The sequence below is a fragment of the Leptodactylus fuscus genome, chromosome 11 (genome assembly GCF_031893055.1).
Source record: "Leptodactylus fuscus isolate aLepFus1 chromosome 11, aLepFus1.hap2, whole genome shotgun sequence".
NCBI classification, from domain to species: Eukaryota; Metazoa; Chordata; class Amphibia; order Anura; family Leptodactylidae; genus Leptodactylus; species Leptodactylus fuscus.
This window is the reverse complement of record NC_134275.1, coordinates 38,987,725-39,011,797: the sequence shown is the minus strand read 5'-3', so window position 1 is coordinate 39,011,797 and position 24,073 is coordinate 38,987,725. Positions and strand designations below refer to the sequence as shown.

The following is a 24,073-nucleotide window of genomic DNA, read 5'->3' as shown; positions in this document are numbered from 1 at the left end:
GAAAGGAGAGTCACGCTTTAATAGCAAAATACTAGTTGATCAGCAGGAGGGATTTTGTTTGGAAATCTGTGGCACAATTGGAAGCTTATGTATACTACAGACATATTGTGAACAAGTCGTCATGGTGGCCTGGACCCAGAGAGAAGGAGAGGAAAATATAAATGCTGAAAAATGTACAGATGGGAGATGTGCGCAGAGAAGCCCAAACTGAGCGCTTACACCAGAGCCCCATGAACCTTTCGTTACACCCCTGCTGGCACCTCTCTGTTTTTCCACCTACTTGAAAGTGACACGTTGGGTACATTCTTTGTATACATCAGCCTAGAGCCATTATCCTTGGAGATAATTTCCAGTGACTGTACTGCTAATATCATAATGGGAAAATTGTGAAGAGTACACAATGTAACAAACCTACTCTGTGCGAATAGCCAGAATGAGACATGGTGACACCTAGGGGGTACAGACCGACAAGAATCCAACCCAAGGAGACTTATGAATACTTACACACTAGGTTTCATACAGATTCATCCTTCTGCCCCTAGAGGGCAGTCTCCTAATATATGATGTACTTTAGATATTTGACTAATTGTTAGACTACATGACACTACTTGGTCTCAACTAAAGATTGCCATGTCCCCCTGTGACTCCTTCTCCAATGTGAATGAATTGAGTTCTGTTTCGACCCCCAAAGTGTTATGAAAACCTCCAGCAATACCCAAACTTTTTGCGACTAGAAATCACAGCACTCTTGGGTGCACAATGCAACGCCATTTACAAACACTGGTGAAGGAATCGCAGACAACACAGCGATCTTAGGTAGCGCAAAGTCGTGGCCAAAGCTTGCCTTCATGCGGCCATTCATTCGATGTACGAATGATCCAACCATCCACAGGATCAACTAAAATGCCCAATTGGGGTAGCTTAGTTACTAATGATGATTGGACGCTTTTGGATGATCATGTAAAACACTAATATATTTGGCTGGCCAAAAATGTCTAAGACAGCAAATAGTGGCCATAAAAATACAGAAGACTAATGTGTATGGTCAGCTTAACAGCTGAATGGCCTCCAAAAGCCAGAGCAGCTGTCAGAGGTCACTTCATGCTCTTCGGTCCCAAAGCAAAATCTATAACAGCCCCTTTTATCTACCATGTGTGCCATATAGAATAGTGCAGTCTTGTTATATAACACAGGGCCCTGTCTGGCATCATTGCCTAGGGCAACTACTACCTACACCCCTGGCATCTGTCATGGTACATGTCCACCTCTATATTGTGCCAGCACCAGTTCTAAATCTACATACAGTTAAAAATCTATTTTGTATTTTTTTCTTCTCCTTTCACACTTCAAGCACATTCAAGATTCACATCACTTTTGGGCTTTATGTTTGGTGTAAAATCTAGGAAAGCCTCCTGACATATATGTGTAACGTCCCATAGAGCATCATTGGCTTCACGTATGATAAAAGTGTCTTTCGGCACACCTTTGGCTACTATACGATCACCTGAGGCGGTATATAGCCACCTTTACAGCTCAGCAGTTAGGTCACATGTCCGACAACAGAGTGGCTGTATCCTGTTGTCTGTTTCCAAGGGTAACCGGTATAATTCTGAAAGTTGTCGTGACATGAGTTGTTGTCGTGTTCTCTGGGGCATCTGTCATAGTGTCATGTATGTGATCCCCAAAATGTTGTCTAGATGAAAATGGAGGACAAAGACACATCACAAGTCCTTTTAAGCGTAAAGTTTATTGAAATGTTTTTTTTTACAAACAGTCAAGCATCACAGGGTACGTAACTATAATCCAAAACCGAGAAAATATGAAAATCAGTGCAAAATCCAAGGAAAGAAAACAAAAGTTTATAAAAGAAGGCCTAGAAAATGTGCTGACTAGTAGTAATAGTAAGTAAACATAAAGCAGAGCAGTTGCCCATAGCAACCTATTGGGTGACTTCTTTAATTTTCAAACTCAGGCTCCCCTCAGGTCCTGTGGATCGGTTTTACCCTTTTGTGGTCATATTGGGCCCCTAAGCTGATCTCATTATGAATGACTTGCCAAATAACATTAGAATGAGCAGTATTAATATGGATTTTTTTTCATTAATTTCCTATTATTTATTAACCTCCCCCCCCCCTTCATTAGTAGTGGTTCAGCCCCAAAAATGGCCGCCTTCTAGCACTGTACCTTAGGTGTTCAGTTATACTTTTATATATACTTTTACTACAATAAAAATGAGGTCAATATCTATCAATACTTTCTTAAAGGGGTTTTCCCATTCTGGACAGTCCCATGACAACAGGCTGATCATCAGTGATGCCCCAGCAATCATCTGTAATCTATGGTTGGACCAAACAGCAGGTGTTCAATTTCTCTACAGCAACACCACAGGAGAAATGAAGTATTACACATTTCCCATTGAAATCAATGGTCTGTCCATATAATGCACGGATGTGTTGGGTCCTCCAAAGTGAGAGACACTCTTTACAGACGCTCTCTGCTTTGCCAAATCGATGAGGCTCAAGATTGAGGGTTATCTAAGTAACATATCTCTGTATAATGTTAGGCACTTATGGAAAGTCTCAATTTATTTTACCAAAAAGGCCAATTCATTGAATCGTGCAAAAAACTGTACCGGCGTTATACTAACCTCTCCGTCACTTTGGCAACTTTTTATATTCTGATTTTTGTGGCCCTACCACTAGTCTCAATGTGGGTATCTACGTAGGAGACATAGCTAGGGGTTATAGGAGAACCCCTCTAAAGATGGCCAGAAGTTAGGACAACCAATGACCATGTAGATGAATGGATGGGGTGGCCATATTATACATTTCCAATCCATTGTACAACACGCGATGTAAGTCGCAGTGCGGTAATATTACCGCAGGTTACTCTCACCTCGGGGCAGTCTGCCCAGTATTTCCCAGCCGTAGCACTAACAATATACAGCACATACCTAAAATCCAAAAATAACAAGCTTTGAAGGAACCATTGTCTTTTTGTCGTCCTCTAAAAAGCGAGTCCTTGTCACTAGTCACTCAAGACTGACTTTGTTCTAAGATAACAGACCCTTGCGGCTTTAGCTAAGAATCGGCCATTGTTAAATATAGCCTAAGGACTTGTGCAACCTCCTAAAAAAAACAACCCACAACCAGAAAAATACTCCTTTATTTTTTTAATATCCATATTACAAAAAGTTGTCACCCCGGTTTTCAAAGACAGGGGGCAAAACACAATAAAGCGTGGGAACCCAATGGCAGCTCTACATATATTCCTGTAGGCAGATCCCATTAATCTTTCTTTCTACGAAGCCCTGTACGCCCACAACCAAGGGGCACGATGCGTTGTGCGACAGATGATTCCTGGCCTAGCACATCTGGCACCGCTTATATCCCCTCCCCATTTCATTGCAAAAAGAATGAACGGTCAGCGATGATGATATCGCCCCAATACGTCTTGGATCAGACAGAGAATTGGCACATCTATAACCAGCTCAACGAGAATTTTTTATTTTTTTTTAAAAAAACCAAAAAGTACCATCATATAAAAATACATTTACAAAAAAATTCATGGAAGTTACAAGCTCATTCTCTATATATAGCGCATTTTTCTCTGGTTTACCTCACAATGACTCCATTGCAAAACCAAGACAGACTGATAACATCAGCAGTTTCCTTCTAACTTCTGCAAGGCAAATACGTCTTACATCAATTCATGGTATGTAGAAAAAGAACCAGAACTGGACGGCCATAAGGAAACCCTCTTAAAGGGAGTGTGTCACCAGGCCCCAGCATTTGTCCATAGCAACCAGTTAGATTTTATCATAACGTAATGGGTTGCCATGGGCAACTCTACTACTCTATATACACCAGTTTTCTAAAATTTACCTCAGAAATGTACCATAAAGTCTTAAAGGGCAGCTCCATCCATATCCTAAATACCGTTTTAGGTACATCTATGCAGTATATAGGTTTTCCCGAGCATATAATGTACATTACATGCTGATGGGTGTTTTTACATTGACACGTGTGACCAATATCGCTGCTTTCTTCAGAAAACAGCGCACCTTTTGTCTACAGGCTGTGTATGGTATTTCAACTCCAATCCATTCCAGCGAATCAGGCAAGCGGCAATACCACATACAGCCCATGCTCTACAGTGGCGCTGTTTAAAGAAAGAGCAGCCATGAGACTCCATAACAAACAGGCACCCTTCCCCACAATTTTCCGCATACATGCTTTACATACATAGCCATACATAACATTGTAAAAACAAAAGTGACTTTACTAATACTATAAAAAAGGTGATTTTTTTTTTTCTTTGCGGGTGATTTTCCCCTTTGCAGTATCTTTTGGCAGTGATAAGTCAGTAACACGAATGCTCAATGAATTCAAAAGCAATTAACATCAGCAGTTATTAAAAAAAAAAAAAATCTAAAAGTTTTTTTTTAAAAAAGTGCACTTACATGTTAATATTTTAGGATGTGTTCGCTCAGTACTTATGGTTTTTTTTTTTTTTTTTTTTAATTTTTAGTAGCTGAATCTTGGTTGGCAGTGTTAAGCAATATATAAAATCCCATTGATCTGTAGGATAGGACCATATATATATGAAAAGGGAAATTACATATAATTAAAGAGGACCTCTCACCATCTGTAATTCTTAGCATCCTTTAATAGGCTCCACTGATTCTGGCACAGTTGGAATTTTTTCTAAGGCCCCCACCGTTCCTGAGTAATTTGTTGATACACCCAATCTGCTAAATACGCTCTCTACGGTCTGGTGGGCGGTCCCAGACTACCTGCTCTGGCTCAGGACTGCCCACCTGAATACTCACAGTATAACTGTGCTGAAGATAGCAGAAGTGATTGCTCAGGAATGGTAGGGACTACAGAGAAAATTCCAACTATGGCAGAATCACCTACTTAAGGAGCCAAAGAATTGGTGGAGGGAGTGAAAGACCCTCTTCAAAACAAATCTATACTATATTGACTACATCATAAAACATGGGCTTAAGGCCCTCATGCACATGATAAGTTGTGGGCACAGGGCATGTAGAACAACAGTTGGGAGTATCTTAAATTCAGTGCCACAGTTGTGCCTTCCTACAGCAACAGAATACAAATACATAACCCATGCTCTGGCATTACCATATGGAGGTACAGTAGGGGTAATATTGGTGCTGTATTACACCATGTGCATGAGCCTTGAAGCCACAGTTTTTGAAGTAGTGAAACTGTGGATCTAAGGGATGAGCTCCAAAAAGTGTAAAATCCAGACATCAGCAAGCTACCACACGTCAATAATGTCACTTTGCATTGACCATAGACTGTCAAGACCTTCCTAACAACTCTAGTCAGTAAAACATCTGCCGGCCTCAAAAAACTGCCAACAAAGTGGGAGTCTAATTCTTCGCAAAAACAGGAAGAACTGCTCCGAATCAAAAATCTGATGTAAAAAAAAGCTCTTCTGATGATGTCACTCAGTATACTCCCTACACTGACCACTCCTAGGACCTTCTAGTTCCATTAAAAAAAAGTACTTGCAAAACTTTACTTAAACTGATGCAGAATTATTTTCGAGGTAAATGGTCGGGGTTAATGCAACTAGAGATCACACCCACTAATAGAAACTATTCAGAGTATTCCAGAAATGCATCCCAATGTTACTGGCGCATGAGAAAGTTCTTGTAACCATTAAATTATCAGTCTCCATCATAGATCTCCAGATAAAACGTTCAGCTCTGTCCTCTCCCACCCCTGTGGCTGAAGGCAAGCTACCTGGTCTCCTCAGATATGTTCAAGAGTGGACATCAACCAAAGGAGATCAGGTTACCCTCAGCCATGAGGGTGCAGGTGGACCAAGGTAAGAACTTTTGCAACATTAGAAGGAACTACAAAGTTCACAAGCTACTTGTCATAATTTATAAAAATCTAAAAACTTTTTGATGAAATACTTGGGTTCTTTTGAAATCTATAGGATCTTGTATCATGTAAGAAGGACGTATAGAACTATGGACAACCTGTACCATCATGGCCCAGTCCTACACATCATGAGGTCATCCGTGATAAGAGACATTATTCATTAGAATGGAGCCTATTGATCCACCACCATATCATATTCTATTCAGTTCTCAATGAATTGCTATGTTGGTCTATCCAACAAAAATTTTCTATGATTTCATGTCAGCTTGACACCAAACATTGTTACTGAAGAGAAGGAATGGTGGACTCATGCGTCAGTGGCTACCTCACCATTTTCTTGAGGCTGCAGCTGCTCCCTCTCAGTTTCCTCCTGAGGAGGACGTACACGTTTGAAGAACCCAAGCTTATACATAATGGCGACCATTAGAGCCAAAAGTAGCAAACCTGACAACACTGCAAGTACTATGACCCAGATGGGTACCCCGGCCCCAGATGTCTGGTTAACCCAAAGAATGTTAGTAGTGACCTCTGTAGAATTGTTTATATCAGGAAGGATCATGTTTTTATATGGGAATTCCAAGACCCGGAATGTGGCAGAAGACTTTAGGGAGTAGGAATGATTTTGGTTCTCGCTATTCATGAAGGTTGGTGTCCATAGTCTTGATCGAATATATAAAATGGCACTTTTTCCTTTCTCCACACGCTCTACATGGCATTCAATCTTGAGACATTGGGCTGTTCCGCACCTGAGAGTCTGCAAGTCCCCCTCCACCTCTACAATTTCACGGCGATTGCGTTCGTGACGGGTGACATTTTTTATGTCATCTGCCAGTGAACTGGAAGGCGTGAGGTTGAGAGGGTTGATGACAACATCGGAAGTACAGTTCATGGGGCCATCAATTTCATATTGAATTATGTAGAGTAAGGTTTTGCTTTGGTATTTGTAAGGCCACTGGATATTGAGGATTGCTTTGCTGAATGTGCTTGGTCCATTGTTTCGGAGCTCAAAGACATGTTGGACAAGTGGACCAACTTCTTCTTCTGTTGTTGGGTTTTCTTTGGGTTCCCAGTTGGCAATTGGCAAGAAAACTTCAGTTGGGGTAGAAACTCCTCTTATTTCTACTGCTGCTAACACAGCCAAGGCTATCTGCAGTGATTTTTGGGGGCTGGTGTTGTCATATTGGTTTGAGCTTCGTATTTGGAGGTCAAAGTTGACGGTATCATCCATCTCATTTAGCTGATGTACACTGAAGAGGAGGGCTGCTACCACTCTTGTTCCGGCCTTCATAGGGTTTCCAAGATCACATACAACAAGCCTTGTCTGATTCTCCGTCTTGAATGCACAGGATAACCTTGCTAAAGTTTCGTTGTTTCGGACGACCCCAATAAAGTCAGCTTGGGGAGGGATTTGTACAAAAAGTTCAGCCTCGTAGGCCCCTTCACCTTGATTCTGGGCGTCAACCAACAATGTCAGAGGACTGTCATCTCCGATATACAGTTGCTTTTGCTCACTTTCTACTGACAAAATCAAGTTTGGTTTGCAGATGTTGTCTTCACCACAGTCCAGTAATATGTGGGCCTGTTTGGTTACGTTGGCAGGGGTAAACTGATTTAGGATTGGCATTAGTCCAGATGGATCAGCGGCCGCCTTGTAATCCATTTGGTAATCCATGAAGACTGTGATAGGCGTAAGCTTGTCTCGAAACTCACTCTCATCCCGCAAATATGCTTTTAATTCTTCACAACGCATGGTTCCACCATTGATCACAGTCATGTCCTTGGAATGAGTGGGCTGCCTGGTGTGGAGAAACAACGCCCGTCTCACCGCACCTTTTTGCTTAAGCCTATCAAGTGTGAGTTCGACCTTGAAGGCCAAGTCACGGGGTACCTTGCCTTTACTGCTGGCCTTCAGGCAGAATTTTACATCAAAACAGGAGACTGGGGCTCCATTGGGAAGGTTACATGTCTTACTATCGGGATTTAAGAGTGAGGGGTTCACTTCCAGTACCGCGTTCACAGTGATAACTGGCCTGGATCGGTACAGTATGGCCTTATCAGCCCCAAAGGCTCCAACCACCAGGTCCGGGTAACCATTCTCATCAATATCGGTGGCACCTTTCAGCGAGTATCCAAAGCTTGCCGGCATGGTGTTGGATGCCCACTGTCCTACAAGAACCTGAGATGGTGTTGTACTCATGCCAGAGCTTCTGCCATTGTAGATGTAGACCAGGCCCCTTTTATTTTCTCCAGCGTAAGGTGCGCCAATTGCAATGTCATTGAATCCATCTTGATCCAAGTCACCTAGTGGGGCAATAGAACCCCCAAATCTTGAAAATGGGTCAAACCCAGTCAATTTGGTCAATACCTGTAGGCCAGATTTGCTTTGTGTGTAAACAGACACCTGACCGACTTCTTGAAGCTTCCCATCTGAACCTCGGTCCATAAAAAGCGGGGCACCAACAAACAAGTCCATCAAGCCATCCCCATTGATATCAGTGGTGGCAACGGAATAACCATAGTAGGCGGCCATCTGTTCTCCAGTAAAATTGTACATTGATGTCATACTCTGGCCATCGTATATGGATACCATGCCTAGTGTGCGGGCAGCTCTGGGGACACCTGAAACAAAGTCTTCAATGCCGTCACCATTAAAGTCCCCAACGGCAACCGAGTAGCCCAGGTAGCTGTCATCGTACTGGGGGCTGGCAGCGCGTGTGGCTAGCTGTTTGGCATACAAAATGCTGTAGTTGTTTGGATCGTAGCTACTTACGATATCGTCCACAGCGTCTGAAATTATTTGCCCCTGCCAGTAGAAGCTGCCAGGCCCACCCAGTAGTACCCGGTTGGTTTTAGTAAAGTCCACACTGAATCCACCCTGGCAGAAGCCTTGCTCCTGGGCATCATGTTTGGAGTTGGACCTGCAGGGGGCGTATTCTACAATCTTGCTCCCAGATTTCAGGTAACAAGTCCCAACAGGTTCCCTCTCCTGCTTCCTCTGCTGGGTCCTCCAGTGGTACAGGGGGGCACATGCCAGGATAGTGTCATCTTTGGCCCTCAGGGATGCCCCAAACCACTGGTTGGACTTGAACTCTATGGGGTCATTGATGCCAAACATTCTGTTACCAGTAGAGTCGAAGACAATGGACTGGCACTGGGCATTCCTCCAGTCGCACCTCTGCACGTCTCCACCTTGGGTGATGCCAGGCTGGGAGGTGTTGGCTTTGGGGGCACCGATGAGGAGGAACGAGGAGCTGGCATCGGGGAGGAAGAAGTCCACAGCAAAGCCGAAGTAGCTGCCCTCAGGGCCGGAGTGGACCAGGGGGTTGTCGGAGTCCAGATTGAAGCCGGAGGACGCGGACACCAGCAGCAGCAGGAGGAGGAGGAGGCCGGCGGCGCCCATTGTGTCGCACCGTCTGAGATTGTTCCGGGCAGATTCTCTTCCCATCAGACCGACGCAGTCGAGCCCCAGCCTGGACACTGGATAAACTTCCGCCGATCCTGGGACTTTCCTTGTTTTCTGATGAGACGGGCTGGGGGCAGGCACGGAGGCCGGGCCGGGGGAGAGTCATCCCGGGAGGGCGGGGAGTGCGGGCGGGAGACGGCCAGACCCGGGCATGTCAGCCCTGCAGGAAGGGAGGGGGTGTATGCAGGGGTTAATACAGTGTAACAGGCGAGGAGGGGGTTGTGGAGGGAGAGGGGGCTGCAGGGGTTAATACAGTGTATCAGGCGAGGAGGGGGATGTGGAGGGAGAGGGGGCTGCAGGGGTTAATGAGGCAGTGGTAGGGGGGCTGCAGGGGTTAATGAGGCAGTGGGAGGGGGGCTGCAGGGGTTAATGAGGCAGTGGGAGGGGGGCTGCAGGGGTTAATCAGGCAGTGCTATTGATATTGGGAAGGGGCTGCAGGGGTTAATCAGGCAGTGGCAGGGATATTGGGAAGGGAAGCAGGGGTTAATCAGGCAGTTCTAGGGTTATTGGGAGGGGCTGCAGGGGTTAATCAGGCAGTGGCAGGGATATTGGGAGGGGGGCTGCAGGGGTTAATCAGGCAGTGCTAGGGATATTGGGAGGGGGGCTGCAGGGGTTAATCAGGCAGTGCTAGGGATATTGGGAGGGGGGCTGCAGGGGTTAATCAGGCAGTGCTAGGGATATTGGGCGGGGGCTGCAGGGCAGCAGTGCCCATTCTCTTTGCACATTACCTCTCTACCATAATCCGGATAATTCTATTGATTCTGTATAAATTCTGTCTGAGCCCGGAGACCTCCCTGTCCCCCTCCTCTCTCCCCCTCCACCCCCTGTCCTGCTGACATCACCCCCCCCCCCCCTTATTGTGACATGACACACATGTATCTCATTGTGTGTGACACTAGTAATACACATATGTCTCTCATTGTAAGGAAGTGGTGTCCTGAGAATGTGCTGCGGCATAGGAAGGGTTAATGGGGGCTGCTGCCTGCACCGGTTACTGCCTGGGCCCTGCATTCTCTGCATAAAGTAAACAGCGGCTCCTCCAGTGTCCTTATATGGAGCCTCTTGATAATGAGCATGGCCGCAGTCCAGTCATTTCTTCATCGCCCTAGAGCCTGCACAGCTGACACATCTGAATTATGTATCTAGGAAAGCTGAGTGACACCCAGCATCACCTCAATTATAGCCCCCAAATAGCACCTCTCTAGTTTTTCACCAATTCTGTTGATCGGTGGGTTACCACCCAGCTTTCTAAAGAGCAGATATAACTAAGAAATAGACGTCTGATTTTCTGTGATCATGAGTGTTGGTGGAATACCCCTTTAATCCAGATCCCTCAGCTGGTGACTGTCACTTTGGTGCTACGTGTGTGTGTGTGTGTGTGTGTGGGGGGGGGGGGGGGGGGGGGGGAAGGGAGGTTCCCTTACCTGGAAAGTACCAGTGATCTGGGAAAATTCCCTGTTTACGAGCGCTCCCATTGAAGTGAATGGGAAGTGTTCAGCAGCCCTGCTGTAACGCCGGCGTGTACGGCTCTCATACACGCCCGGCGTTACGTAGTGTGCATGCACCCTTATAGAGTAACATGGCTGCAGTGGTGACCAGGGACGTGTGACTTTAAACTACATCAATGCCTATGCCAGCTGTAGGTCCTAGTGCTATGGCCCCCTGTGATTTCTAGAATGGGGTGACAGTGCCGCGCTCCTTTTCTGTTTCTGAAGACCACATGGTCGCCCGTTGTGTATTATGCGTGTGGCGGCAGATAACATTGGGAAGGCTCGCTATCTAGCCCCGGGCCATGTATACATTGTGCAGGTGAACTTACCTACCTACAGGACTGAACTTGCAGACAATTTGTGGTTGCTTGCTCTCAGGAAAATGATATTTTTGGCTTTATCTGCAGTCTGCGTTACCCCCTGTTTTTTGGATCCAGGCGGGAGGAGAACCACAATTATAGCCACCTCAATTATAGGTTGTATCGGATTATAATGGGATCTGTTTTGGGGTATGGTCCCCATGTTTTATGTGGCAGAATGGTCTTTGGGGACCCTTCAGGACCTAGTAGTGACTGCTACAGCTGTACCCCTGCATAAAAGTCGACCCAAAGTGGGAACAGGTTTTCTTTTAAAAGCGTCAGTAAAAATATGAATTCTTTCTTTGAGAAACAGTGCCACTCCTGTTTACAGACTGCACCTGGTATTGCAGCTCTGACTCATTGCCAGATACAGCCTACAGACAAGGGTGGTGCTATTTCTGGAAGAAAGAAGCTACTTTTTAATCTCTCACAAATAAAATGTCCATGTCCCATTATAGAGATCTAGCTTTCTGTTGGTGGACTTTATCCACACAGTAAAGGTTTATACAGCTGGATTGCTAGGTGTGAAGGCGGGATAGCCGCAGTACGTCAGGTGTCCGGGGTGAGGAAGCGTGCGTCACATGCAGCTGTCTGGATCATAGTGACAGGTAATGTGCTAGGAATGCAAGGCTGTCCCTCCCTTTCCCGGATCGCCCTCCCACCTCTTCTCTGTTATTTTCCATGTACTGGCTGTTATTTATTACGTGTATTTCCCAGGTACTATGCGTATTACATGACATGTCCGCCATCATTGGAGCTGTGACCGTCACTCTCAGGCTGAGACATGTATTTATTTGCCCCATTACCTTGTCATACATAAAGATGATGGCTCCAGTCATGACGTCGTCCCAGTAATTGCCAGAGTCCACCATCTACATCCTGTCATTGACATGTAATAGTTACAAAGACTGAGATTGGGCAGATCAGATCTAACAGATCCAGTCATTGACATGCAATTGGACAGATCAGATCTAACAGATCCAGTCATTGACATGCAATACTCACAATGACCGTGATTGGACAGGACATATCTAATAGATCCAGTCATTGACATGCAATAGTCACAAAGTCTGGGATTGGACAGATCAGATCTAACAGATCCAGTCATTTACATTCAATAGTCACAATGACCGTGATTGGACAGGACATATCTAACAGATCCAGTCATTGACATGCAATAGTCACAATAATGGGGACTGGGTAGTGATTGGACAGATCATATCTAACAGATCCCTCCATTTAATATAAAGATCATCATGTAGTAGAGACTTGTACGTTGCAGTTTTAGGTGTTTTCAGTATTTTTCCTTTATTTTTATACTATAGGGGGTGCTACGGACCTGATAAAAATGTAATATATTTTTTGCAATTTTTTTTTTTCAGATTGTTCAGTTACTATTTCCTGTACCTCATAGGTTAATATGAGCAGTGATCACATGCGGTATTATACAGAGGTTTATAGTGACGGGGCAGAGCAATCATCACCATATGTAATATCGCCATGGGGCCCGAACTTTATGGGAAAAAGGCTGCACTAATAATAATAGGTACCAGATGTCGCCTTCTGTAATTGGGGGGAATCCTCACCGTTGTGAAACTACAAGTCTGAGCAGGAAGTTCTGGGACTTGTAGTCACTATGGGCTGCTATAGGTTTTGTGGCAGAGCAGCAACCAATCAGATCCCTTCTACTATTTTTTACTCTCCATTGGGAAAATAAAAGGTAGGATGTGATTGGTTGCTATGGGCAATGTGAGTCCTAGTGGTTTCCCTGCGCTCTCCTGTATGTGACATGTACACGGCAGATACATGACACTGATCTCCTGTGGACACAGCTGATCGCTCAGGAACCTGCTATACCAACACAGCCTGTCTTACAAAAACATGGCTACTATTCCCCCCAGAAATCACATCTATGGGATGTGCCCAGTATTGCCGCAGATACCCATTCATTTCCGTATGTTCACAATGCAGTATACAGTACTCCAAAGGAGATACACTAAAGACACTTATTGTCTCTCTAATTCATTCTCGCCTTGACTACTGTAACTCCTTACTAATCGGTCTTCCCCTCACTAAACTCTCTCCTCTACAATCTATTCTGAATGCAGCGGCCAGGCTCATCTATCAGGCTAGACGCTACAGCGATGCCTCTGGTCTGTGCCAGTCACTACATTGGCTGCCTATTCATTATAGAATAAAATATAAAGTCATCACCCTCATCCACAAGGCTCTCCATAATGCCGCACCTCCCTACATTTCCTCCCTCATCTCTGTCTTTCACCCTATCGTACTCTCCGCTCACTCAATGACCTAACACTTACATCCTCTATTATCAGAACCTCCCACGCTCGTATACAAGACTTCTCCCGAGCTGCACCACTTCTCTGGAATGCTCTACCCCGGACAATAAGATTAACTCCCAATTTCTACAGTTTCAAACGCAAACTAAAGACGCATCTTTTCAGACAAGCCTATCACAATTCCTAATGCACAAAATTGTCTGAACACTGTATAAGCAATGCCGCCCCTGCTACCTCTTGTGTCACCCCCTCTACCTCATAGATTGTAAGCTCTTTTGAGCAGGGCCCTCAGTCCCATTGTGTGAAATGACGTTCTTTGTTATGTATGTCTGTATCTGAACCCTATAAATTGTACAGTGCTGCGGAATATGTTGGCGCTATATAAATAAAATGTATTATTATTATGTATACATGACATATGCCCAATGTAGCCATAGTCCCTACACAGTGGCATAGGGCAGAATCTGCCATCGGAGGTTAAGGCTGGGACCACCAATGATTGCCATATTGCCTTGTGACTCCTTCACTAATGTAAGTCCCATTGTGATCTAGGGGGATCTTGTGACTGCGACTTCTGAGCACACAAATAACATGGTGGCCACATAGCCAAGGTCACTGCATGACTCCATTCACTTACATTACTGAAGGAGTCGTTGTCCAAGATGGCGATCTTTGGTCTCACAGGGGATGTGGCAGCCTGATCCTCCTGCTGTATTCAATCTGAACAGAGCTTTATTCAGCTACACTATTCTTTTACCAGTAAAAGGCACGGTATGCTGACACCCCAATGTATGACACTGGAATATGTCCGCTCACTGGTGCCCTATTGATGTCTGGCATATCCAGCAAGAGCTTTCCCAGTGTGTACCCCAAACACAGTGTGAATATAGCCCGCTGTCTATGTGTCCTATTCAGGCTGTTCAGACAGACTTTAGGGGGTGCCCTTGTATTACAGGGTAGTCATTCATCTGATTGCCCTGGGGGCTGCATTCTGACCCGGGTTGTTAGTGATGGATCAACCCCTTTAAGGTCGCCATCCACATTAGATTAATGTCAGGGTGAACCCCCAAATTTTGGCTGGACTGTACAATCATGTGATGTGTATGGCCTTATTTACATAACTAATTGGTTGGCTTTTAAGAGCCATCTTGTATCTGTCCCATGCCCAATGGTGCTTATGTGACAGCCGATTGTCATTTATCTTTCATCTGTTTTTAATGGATCATTATAAAAAAAAGAATAAAAGCAGAGATTTCCTGGACCTGTGAGTCCGTGCATTCACTGTCATTGGGGGCAATGTATCTCCACTGTACAGCAGTCATCTGGCATAGAAGGCTGATATTGTGGTACCCTTCTTTATATACTTGCCGTGCCCTGTGCCTGGTCAAGCCCTTATTAAGACTGACATACTGAACGCCAGTCTTATTAAATCTTCACATTGTTCTTATAATGGCTGTTATGTGGCTGTTTTTCACTTTCATGTGAATAAGGCCTAAGGGGATGTTCTGACTCCCCTAATGGCAGATGTTGAGGAAAAGAAGGGGTTTTCATGCTGGATTTCAACAAGCTAAGCTGCCGCCATAAGTGGTTGTCAGTTTCCTATTACCCGCTCTTCATTGAGAACACATGCATACCTTGTCAGTGTAAGGAGGGGCTGAGGCTATCAATCTGAAGGCCAGGCAGGTATGCAGCACAGAGGTGTTTCCGTTCCCTTGTCTCACCACCCTAAGAGATGGCTGTGTGTTTGTTCTCTGTCATCTCTGTCTAACTCCTTGGCTCACACGCTATTCACTAGAACCCCCCTCCTCCCGCGCTGTCACTCACTACCTCCTGCCCGTTCACCACTCCCTCCTCCAGTGCCTGCCAGAAACAGCTGCTGAGTAAAGAACTTCTTGGAGACTCCAGGTGTATGGCAAGGAGACAGGTATGAGCGGCGGAGGGAGCTGTGGGGATTGGGTTAGTTTATGTCATGTTTCTGCAACATTACTGATGCTGAATAGACCAAAGGGCTTGCCACCAAACCTATATTTACCCTACCGCGAGCCCTCAACTGGTAAGGTGTAATCTTCAGGATTATAGAAAGTATATGGGATTGGGGTAGTGTAGCTGGGTGTACGTCCTATATTTCTGGGATTGGATATTTAGTAAGTGTATGATTATATTGTGCAAATCTGTATATACATCTGGAGGACACCATTATTGGCAGCCTGTATTCTGCCTATAGGCCCAAAGACGCAGACTATCACAAAATAACCCAAGGCTGGAAAGAATGCAAGAACAGGAAAACTGCTATCATCGCCTGAATCAGGAACCATTATAGGATGGGAAAATCTAAAAATTTTTCCGTGAAGTGGTAATAATAGGGGAACATGTAAAGTAAATCGGATAAGAGGACCTGACTCAGTAGCCGTATACTCTGATAACATGACACTGACCTCTGCATGTATAAGGCTTCGTGCACACCACCATCATTTTGGTCCATGTGATCTCTGTTCTTCTGGATCTATAGTACTGGATGGTATACGGACCCATTCATTTCTACAGCCCCAAGGACACACTTGTATTTTATGGGTTCTTGTGGGGGCCGCAGGATTGAGACACTAAATATGGAGGCGGCCCCATCCCTGTCTGCTTTATTCCTTGCTCCGTCTATTCTAATGATAGGGTCCGTGAAAACAAAGACTAACTACAGATGCCATCTATGTGCTCTGTTGTCCACCGAGAACTTCGCCAATGATGTGTGTGCGTGCATGGGATTAACCCTTCTGTCACCAGAATTTTCCGAGACATTAAATTCTATATCATCTACAATTTGAAACACATCTGCTGTTATCAGACAGAGTGACTAGTACTCTTGGACTATGCTCCTGTTCACTTCACGCTTTGAGTCTGGCGCATACATTTAGCAAACACTGACAAATGTGGTGTGAACAGCTCCCTACTGTCAGGAAGTTGTGAAGATCCCTGCCCCCATGACCACTACTACTACTACAATGTACAGATGTGGACACAATGGCGGCAGCTCTTTTCTTGCATACAGCGTACTTTTATACACTAGTGATTTCACAGTTAACGTTGCTTTAATTATATTTTTGCTATTCTAGTATGGTTGGCGCTTGGTTTGGCGAAGCAAGATCCGAGGGGTTAATTTTTGCCTTGAATAACTTGCAGTTACATGTTATGGGTGGAGCAGCCGGTACATAAAGAAGAGTAGGCAGTAGTAAACATGCCGGAGATACAGATAAAAATATTGCATGGATTAAGTCGGCTTGAATGGCAAAAATGTGCTTTGTATGCAGCGAAACAACCGACCATGGTGGGGCTGGCAGACTACCAAAGTTATGTGACCCTTGAAACCCATTGCAAATCTCATTAAGACTGTCTGAGCACCGACACCACCAAGCATGTGTACTGGCGAGCCATGAGATCCGGCCTGTATTTAAAGGGGAAGTCTATGAATAGTGCAGGGCTCAGAGACCACCACTGAGGGCGCCATCGTGTTTGTTTACATAACAACACTCAATGGAGAATTAGTCAGAGATGTCTTATCTGCTGACTAGGAGTGTAGAAAAGCTGGGTGACAACTATGGGATCTGTAGTGACAGATTTATAGGATGATCCTCAATATAGATGTATTATCTGCTGGTCAGGAGATCAGGAAAGCTTGGTGAAAATTCTCATAGGAACTATAGTGACACATGGGTTGCTCCTCAGTATATGAGTTAGGGATGTAATATTTGCTGATCAGGAGTCAAGGAAAGCTGGGTGAAAATTCTTAAAGAATCTGTAATGACAGATTTGTGGGTTGATCTTCAATAGAGGAGTTACAGATGTATTAGCTGGTGATCAGGAGTCCGGGAAAGCTGGGTGACCATATTTATAGGATTAGTAGTGATGGATTTATGGGTTGTCACCAGCTTTTCCAGACACCACACATTAATAATCCGCTGAGTAGAAATTTTTACAACTTGGCTAAAGAGAATAGTCCGATGACCTATTTTAATTTTATTATTTTAGGCGGAAACCTTATTTACACATGACAATTATCTTCTCAGTTTGGGTAATGGCGGCATATCTGGGCGACAAATAATATAAACTTCCATTAGCAAAATATAAACGGGCATCGCTATTCAGGATTGCATTACCTATCTTCATTACAAAGTGTCAGTCTTTACTATGATTCTAGCAATTCTAGTCATCGGACATGTCTGGCCTGTTCTCCATCTATCCAGTCTTGGAATTCACATACATATGTCTGCATATCTCTTCTCTCCTGCCTGTGAATCAGCCTTCTTTCTCATGTCTTTAGGTTTCTTACCACTTCCTCTTTTCTTTCAGGGCTCCAGCCCAAGAATCCAGTGTTGGTTAAGAGCCTCTCCTTGGAGCCAGCTCATATCTCCGTGCACCCAGATAAACCCCAGCGTCTCCGATCTGACCCTGGAAACACAATCGACTGCAATGGGATCCCCCCAGAGCAACCCACCTCCAAGCCATCAGCTCCTAGGCGCCCCCCACACACCAAACCTGAAGGTGAGCCCCTTGTAAATAGGTAGAGAGGAAGTGAGAGCGTGCGATGTACATATACCCAACCACAAAGTAGCCACAGTGCCAGCGCCTGAGGGGTACACCGAGATATAGTGTGCCCCCATACATAAAGTATGGCAGGTACAGTATAACACACTGCAACTGCTGAAGAACTTCTTTTCAAATAAGGAGGGAGCCACAGATGAAGGAACCTTACTATTGATCTGTAACAGACACCCCAGGTGTAACTTGAAGCTCCTGGGCTACAAAATATGGCATGGGGCCCCACTTACTATCTATAATATTGGGGTGGTCTTATGTTGTAGAGAGGAAATTGGGCCCCATATGTCTGCAGGACCCAATATTGAGGCTTTGCAGCACATACAAGCACTACGTCCTCCTTGTTCCTTTACGTTGCATGCCGTCTACCTAAAAGCAGCGGTGCAATGATTTTTCAGCTTGGTTTATTAAAACCAAGCTAGACAAATTCTTAAGAATTTTTGATGATTTTATTTTTAACTTTTCATGTCACACTCTATGGATTTTTAAAAAGTACTGTATTCTGGAATTTTCACTCTGGCCACTAAGCCTAATACTAGATTTACACTATGTATAACACCACTGAGTCCTTATTGCGTCCATTAATGATAATAGATGATATCACAGTTTATATGCTCCCCCTCCCTACATGTAGCAGGTCTAGAAAACTCTCCCATAGACTTCAACAACTTACCGTAGCTGTGGTCTATTGCTGCCTATGGCAATGACTATGCTGTAAAGCTTATTACTAAATGTTGTTAACCAAGCAGAGGAGAAGGCTCAGGCAAGAAGATGGCCATCCCATAATCATCTACAGAAAATAGGGATCATCATTGTACTTGCATGTAACATCATTAGAATTGCTTTCCTCATATGCTGTCATGTTACATCGTATACGATTTTTTTGTGTGTGCATTATCCCCATGCTGTATATATTACCCATGTTCTGTGACATCACTGTGTGTATTATCCCTGTACTGTGACATCACTGTGTGTATTATCCCTGTACTGTGACATCACTGTGTGTATTATCCCTGTACTGTGACATCACTGTGTGTATTATCCCTGTACTGTGACATCACTGTGTGTATTATCCTTGTACTGTGACATCACTGTGTGTATTATCCTTGTACTGTGACATCACTGTGTGTATTATCCCTGTACTGTGACATCACTGTGTGTATTATCCTTGTACTGTGACATCACTGTGTGTATTATCCTTGTACTGTGACATCACTGTGTGTATTATCCTTGTACTGTGACATCACTGTGTGTATTATCCCTGTACTGTGACATCACTGTGTGTGTTATCCTGTACTGTGACATCACTATGTGTATTATCTCTGTACTGTGACATCACTGTGTGTATTATCCTTGTACTGTGACATCACTGTGTGTATTATCCCTGTACTGTGACATCACTGTGTGTGTTATCCTGTACTGTGACATCACTATGTGTATTATCCCTGTACTGTGACATCAACGTAAAGGAAACCTAAATAATTGTACACTTTTCATGTTCTGAACTTGATGGTTAACTGTTGCACCCAGTGCTTACTTGCTTTACCCCTGACTGGTGCACCTTCACATTGTAAGAGGCCACTAAAACTTTTTATTTATTGTGAATGGGGTGGAGCCAGACTCAGCTGTGACTCCTCCCTCACCCCTGGCAGTGGCTTCCAGCTTTTCTCATTATAAGAACTCTTACACAGCTGAATGTCACATACAGTATATGAAGTGTGCCCGCTATACGCCTGCTGCCTCATGTGTCTGTATTAAGTGGGAATGGTCTGTTATTTACATCCCTCTCTCTACTTCCTGTGCAGTTCCTCCAAAGCCCCCACACCTCCAGAGCGTGAGAAGACCCCGGCCTCCTGGCCACATTCCTCCACCCCCATCACGTCCACTGCCAGCAGACCCCCGCCTTGCCAGGGTGTCCCTGCGCCCAGAGAACAAGGATGGGACACCCTCAGCAGTCACCTCCCTGATTGAGAAATTTGAAAGGTAAGTGACTGTGACCCTGGTGATCTTGTCATTCAGCAGATACAGTAGAGATGGTTTGGCTGTGATCGGCGTCATCCGATCAGAGCAGATGTGACAGTCAGGCCTGACTATTCAAATACAGATCTGTTCACCACATGGATCAATAATACTGTATCTTCACTTTTTCAGGGAGCCAATCATCCTGCCCGCTGAACGCACCAGTCCGGCCTACGACACCGACCCTGAAATCAACAGCACTTCTTCACTGCACCCTGGCTACAGCATGGGAGATCTGGGAAACAAGCTCCTCGATTTACTAGAGCCGGAGACGTCTCAGGCAAGCCTGGAGAGAAGACGTAGACTTGTCGTAGAAGGGGGCGATACTGAAGAAAGAGGGGAACAGGACTCTTTGGGAAAACTGGCAAACAGGGACAGTGGCATTGACAGTATCAGCTCTCCATCCACAAGTGAGGAGATGTGCTTCCTTGGCGAGGTGGAAGAGGGGGGAAGAGAGGAGATGGAGCCCCCTCTTATCACAGTAAAACACAGCTCACCTCGGGACTCAGAAGGCGACAGCGACATGGAGGATGGTAGCGGAGGAGAAGAAGAATTGACTCCAAGAAGACTGGATCCATGTGAGGTAAGATGAGGTCACTTCGTTCAGCTCCATACACACAGCTGCTCTGCATGTGTCTGAGGAACATGAGCGCTGCCATATTAGAATGTGGCTGGAACGCATTAAAATTATCACACCACGTCGTCCTTGTTCCAAGCTATGAAATAGTTCATGACAATTTTACATGACATGGCAGGTGTACAATCAGTAGGTACAGTATCCAATCCATCCAGAAAGCCAAAGGATCTGTGCCATAAGGAGAACGCTGTGGTCATAGGTGAAATATCTTCTCCCAACTAAAAACTATATTGGTTGTGCGGGGTTAATGAGCTGAGTTAATATCTTGCTAGTTATGGAAAGAAAATGACCAATCTGTTCTAACATCGCCCCGTATCTCAGCGGCCTGGACTGCCTGTGAACTGTCTGATGTGGAAATCCAGTTTAAAGGGGTTATCCACTTTCTACAATTGATCCTTAGGATGGACTTCAACGGGACTGAGCTTCTGGACCTACAATCGCCGCTACTCTCCCGCGCTGACTCAGTACCACAGATCTACAATTGATGGACTATGCTTAGGATATGCCATCAATATCAGAGAGTGGATAAACCCTTTAGATACTCTTAGACAGCAATGTCATCTGTGGGGGCTTTGCAGGGAGATTTAACTCTTGCTGCTGAATTGTTGAGGGTCTCAGTGGTAGGACACCCCCAAATCCTCTACTCGTTAATCCCTCTCACATTCAGTGACTAGCGAGGTAGAGCATATTTATTAGATCTTCACATTGTGCGGATCCCCTCTTGTTCCTCCTGGAAATGTATGGCTAAATTGATAATTGGATGTTACCATTTCCTTTGTAAAAAAAATGATGTGTCCATACACAATAGTGTAAGCTCTTGTTGGGAACAACCTTCAACTTGGAACTCCAAACTGTTCATTCATTCATACTTTTCCTAGAAGAATAACAGAGGGACATCATAATGCAGTGATAAAAAGCTTTGCTGAGCATTGTTATTTCATGAGGAGAACAAGTATGTAGTAAAATGGAGAGGAAGAGAACAGACAGGTAATGTATCCAACACCACACAGGAGAGCGGACAGTGGACGTGCCCTACTCTGCCCATAATCACTACAGAATAACTATAGTCTGCAATAAGAAATTGTTGATCAATGGGGGTCCGAACTGTAGACCCCCATCGACCATGAGAACTGGGATGTTTTGTATCACTTCGTTACTTTTAATGGAAACCACCATAGATAACCGAACCCCAGGACTTGGCTATCTCTAGCGGTCCAATTGAAATAAATGGTCTGGTGCACAGTCTGCCCAACCTGCAGCTTCAATCAAACTGGGGTACAAAACCCCTCCTTTCTCATGATTAGTGGGGTCACAGCATTCAGACCCCCCACAGATCAGATCTTCTCTAATGGATAAGGGGTAACTTTTTATTACTGGATTCCCCTTAATGCAGATACATCACCCCAACTTCTGTCTGGGCATGCCGATGGAAACCGCCACGCCGGTCATGACACTGCGGCTATAATACACAGGTCAAGCCATCTATACTCCTCTCCTCTGTCGTGCCCATTACCTCTTATTCCAGCTCTTCCAGCAGGCCTGGAGATCTGTGATTAATCCTCATATAACACAATAGCAGAGGTGGGGCCCCCTAGCAGGAAGAATGAGTAACGTAATTGTGGGTGAGGTACGTTCACATGGCACCATACCAGATCTGTTTGTAGGTTATCATGCCTTTAAGTGGCCCAGGAGGCTGGCTGAGTCAGGGTCTATGATGCCAGTCTATCTCGGATAAAGGCATGAACCCAAATCCTATCAGATACTGTGACGCCAACACAGCAGCTTGTGAATTCGGCAGAATCAGCCGTAGTGTTATCTGTGTTGTGTCTGGAGGTCAGACACTCCCTCATGGAGGATTACTCACCGGAAATCTCCAAATATCCAACTCCTTGTGCCCAGCAGCTCATTACTTATATATATTCTTTTCTATACATTTAAAGGGGTTTATCCAAATTGATTTTTCATACTGATGTCCTATCTACTTGTGATCTGCAGGAGTCCGATACCAGGACCCTATGCAGATCAGCTGTTCCAGTAGTCTCTGGGAGCTGGAAGTTGCTAGTGGATGAGCAGTGTAAGCGGGTTGCTGCTATACAAGTAATAGGAGCAGCACAACGAGCACCATCTACTGTATAGCATTGGGGCAATAAAAGCAGCACATGCTCCCTGTCCACTAGCAGCTTCTAGCACCCAGAGGCTGCCGGTACTGCTGATCTGTGCAGGGTCCGGATGTTGGATCCTCACAGATCACACTCTGATGACCGATCCAGTATGGAGCCAGGTCCAGGCTAAGTCCACATAGATCTCTGTGACGTTGAGAACATACAATCTGTACTAGGGTCTTCTAATATTAATTTCCAGTGTCCTTATTTCTTACAGTTCACCGCCCGCCAGAAAGTGTATAACATCGCAAATGAGCTACTGCAGACGGAGAAGGCTTATGTGTCCCGTTTACATCTCCTGGACCAGGTGAGGATGACATCTCCAGTACTGTAAGTCTTCACATCTGCTCCATTTACCTCCTCACCTTCAGCTCAGTAAATGAATGGTGGTCGAACCCAACACAGCTGACAGACCATCTGATGTGTATGGGGGTCTGAACCCAACACAGCTGACAGACCATCTGATGTGTATGGGGGTCTGAGCTTCAACCCTATGGCAGATGTTGAAAGAAAAAAACATGCTGATAAGAAATCACATGTTGATTGATAGTGCCCCCCTCCCATTGAACACAAGAAGGGGGGATCTGTGCACCTGTCTAATGGAGTAGTAGGACAAGCATATGCATTGCTGCTCCATTCTTTATGTAGCACTGTTGCAGATTGCCAAGTATGTTCTATATCTGACAGTTCCATAGACAGTGAATGAACAGCAATCCGCATGCTCGACCTACTGCTCCATTTTCTTGATTGGTGGGACCCCAATCTATCAGCATGTTATCCCTTATCCTGTAAATAGAGAATAATGTTAAAACTTGGTTCCAACCCCTTTAAACCACCACCAGAGACATGACAAGACTATCAGTCTACTAACCTACTATCTGTTTGGTGATGTCTTGTCTTGCTCACAATGGCAGATTTCAAAGCAAGACTAACTGAACTTGCATATACTTGATCGTTGGTTCACAACACCAGTGAGGTCTGACAATGGCATACTTCTTTTTTTCTTCTGACAACCACGGCATGTGTATAGTTGTCAGACAAAAGGGAATTTGGTCATACATGTTTTCTGTAGAGATGTAGGGAAACGAAACGGGAATTAACAGAACCGCCCTGTCACATCGAGCCCCATAGCAGACTTTGT

General features: G+C 44.9%; 2 protein-coding genes across 2 annotated transcripts in view; one reads left to right on the top strand and one right to left on the bottom strand.

Moving 5' to 3' along the window:
- FGD1 (FYVE, RhoGEF and PH domain containing 1) overlaps positions 1–24,073 on the top strand; it is a 53,002-nt gene that overhangs the window by 14,085 nt on the left and 14,844 nt on the right. Inside the window, exons 2-5 of the mRNA XM_075259507.1 lie at positions 17,869–18,060; positions 19,920–20,097; positions 20,266–20,716; positions 23,150–23,239. Of these exons, the coding sequence (XP_075115608.1) occupies positions 17,869–18,060; positions 19,920–20,097; positions 20,266–20,716; positions 23,150–23,239 (911 nt within the window). The remainder of the gene's footprint in view (positions 1–17,868; positions 18,061–19,919; positions 20,098–20,265; positions 20,717–23,149; positions 23,240–24,073) is intronic.
- On the bottom strand, positions 1,744–9,439 carry ITGAV (integrin subunit alpha V). Its single transcript, XM_075259529.1, has one exon. The coding sequence runs from the start codon at positions 9,361–9,363 to the stop codon at positions 6,226–6,228; it is 3,138 nt and encodes a 1,045-aa protein (XP_075115630.1). The 5' UTR covers positions 9,364–9,439; the 3' UTR covers positions 1,744–6,225.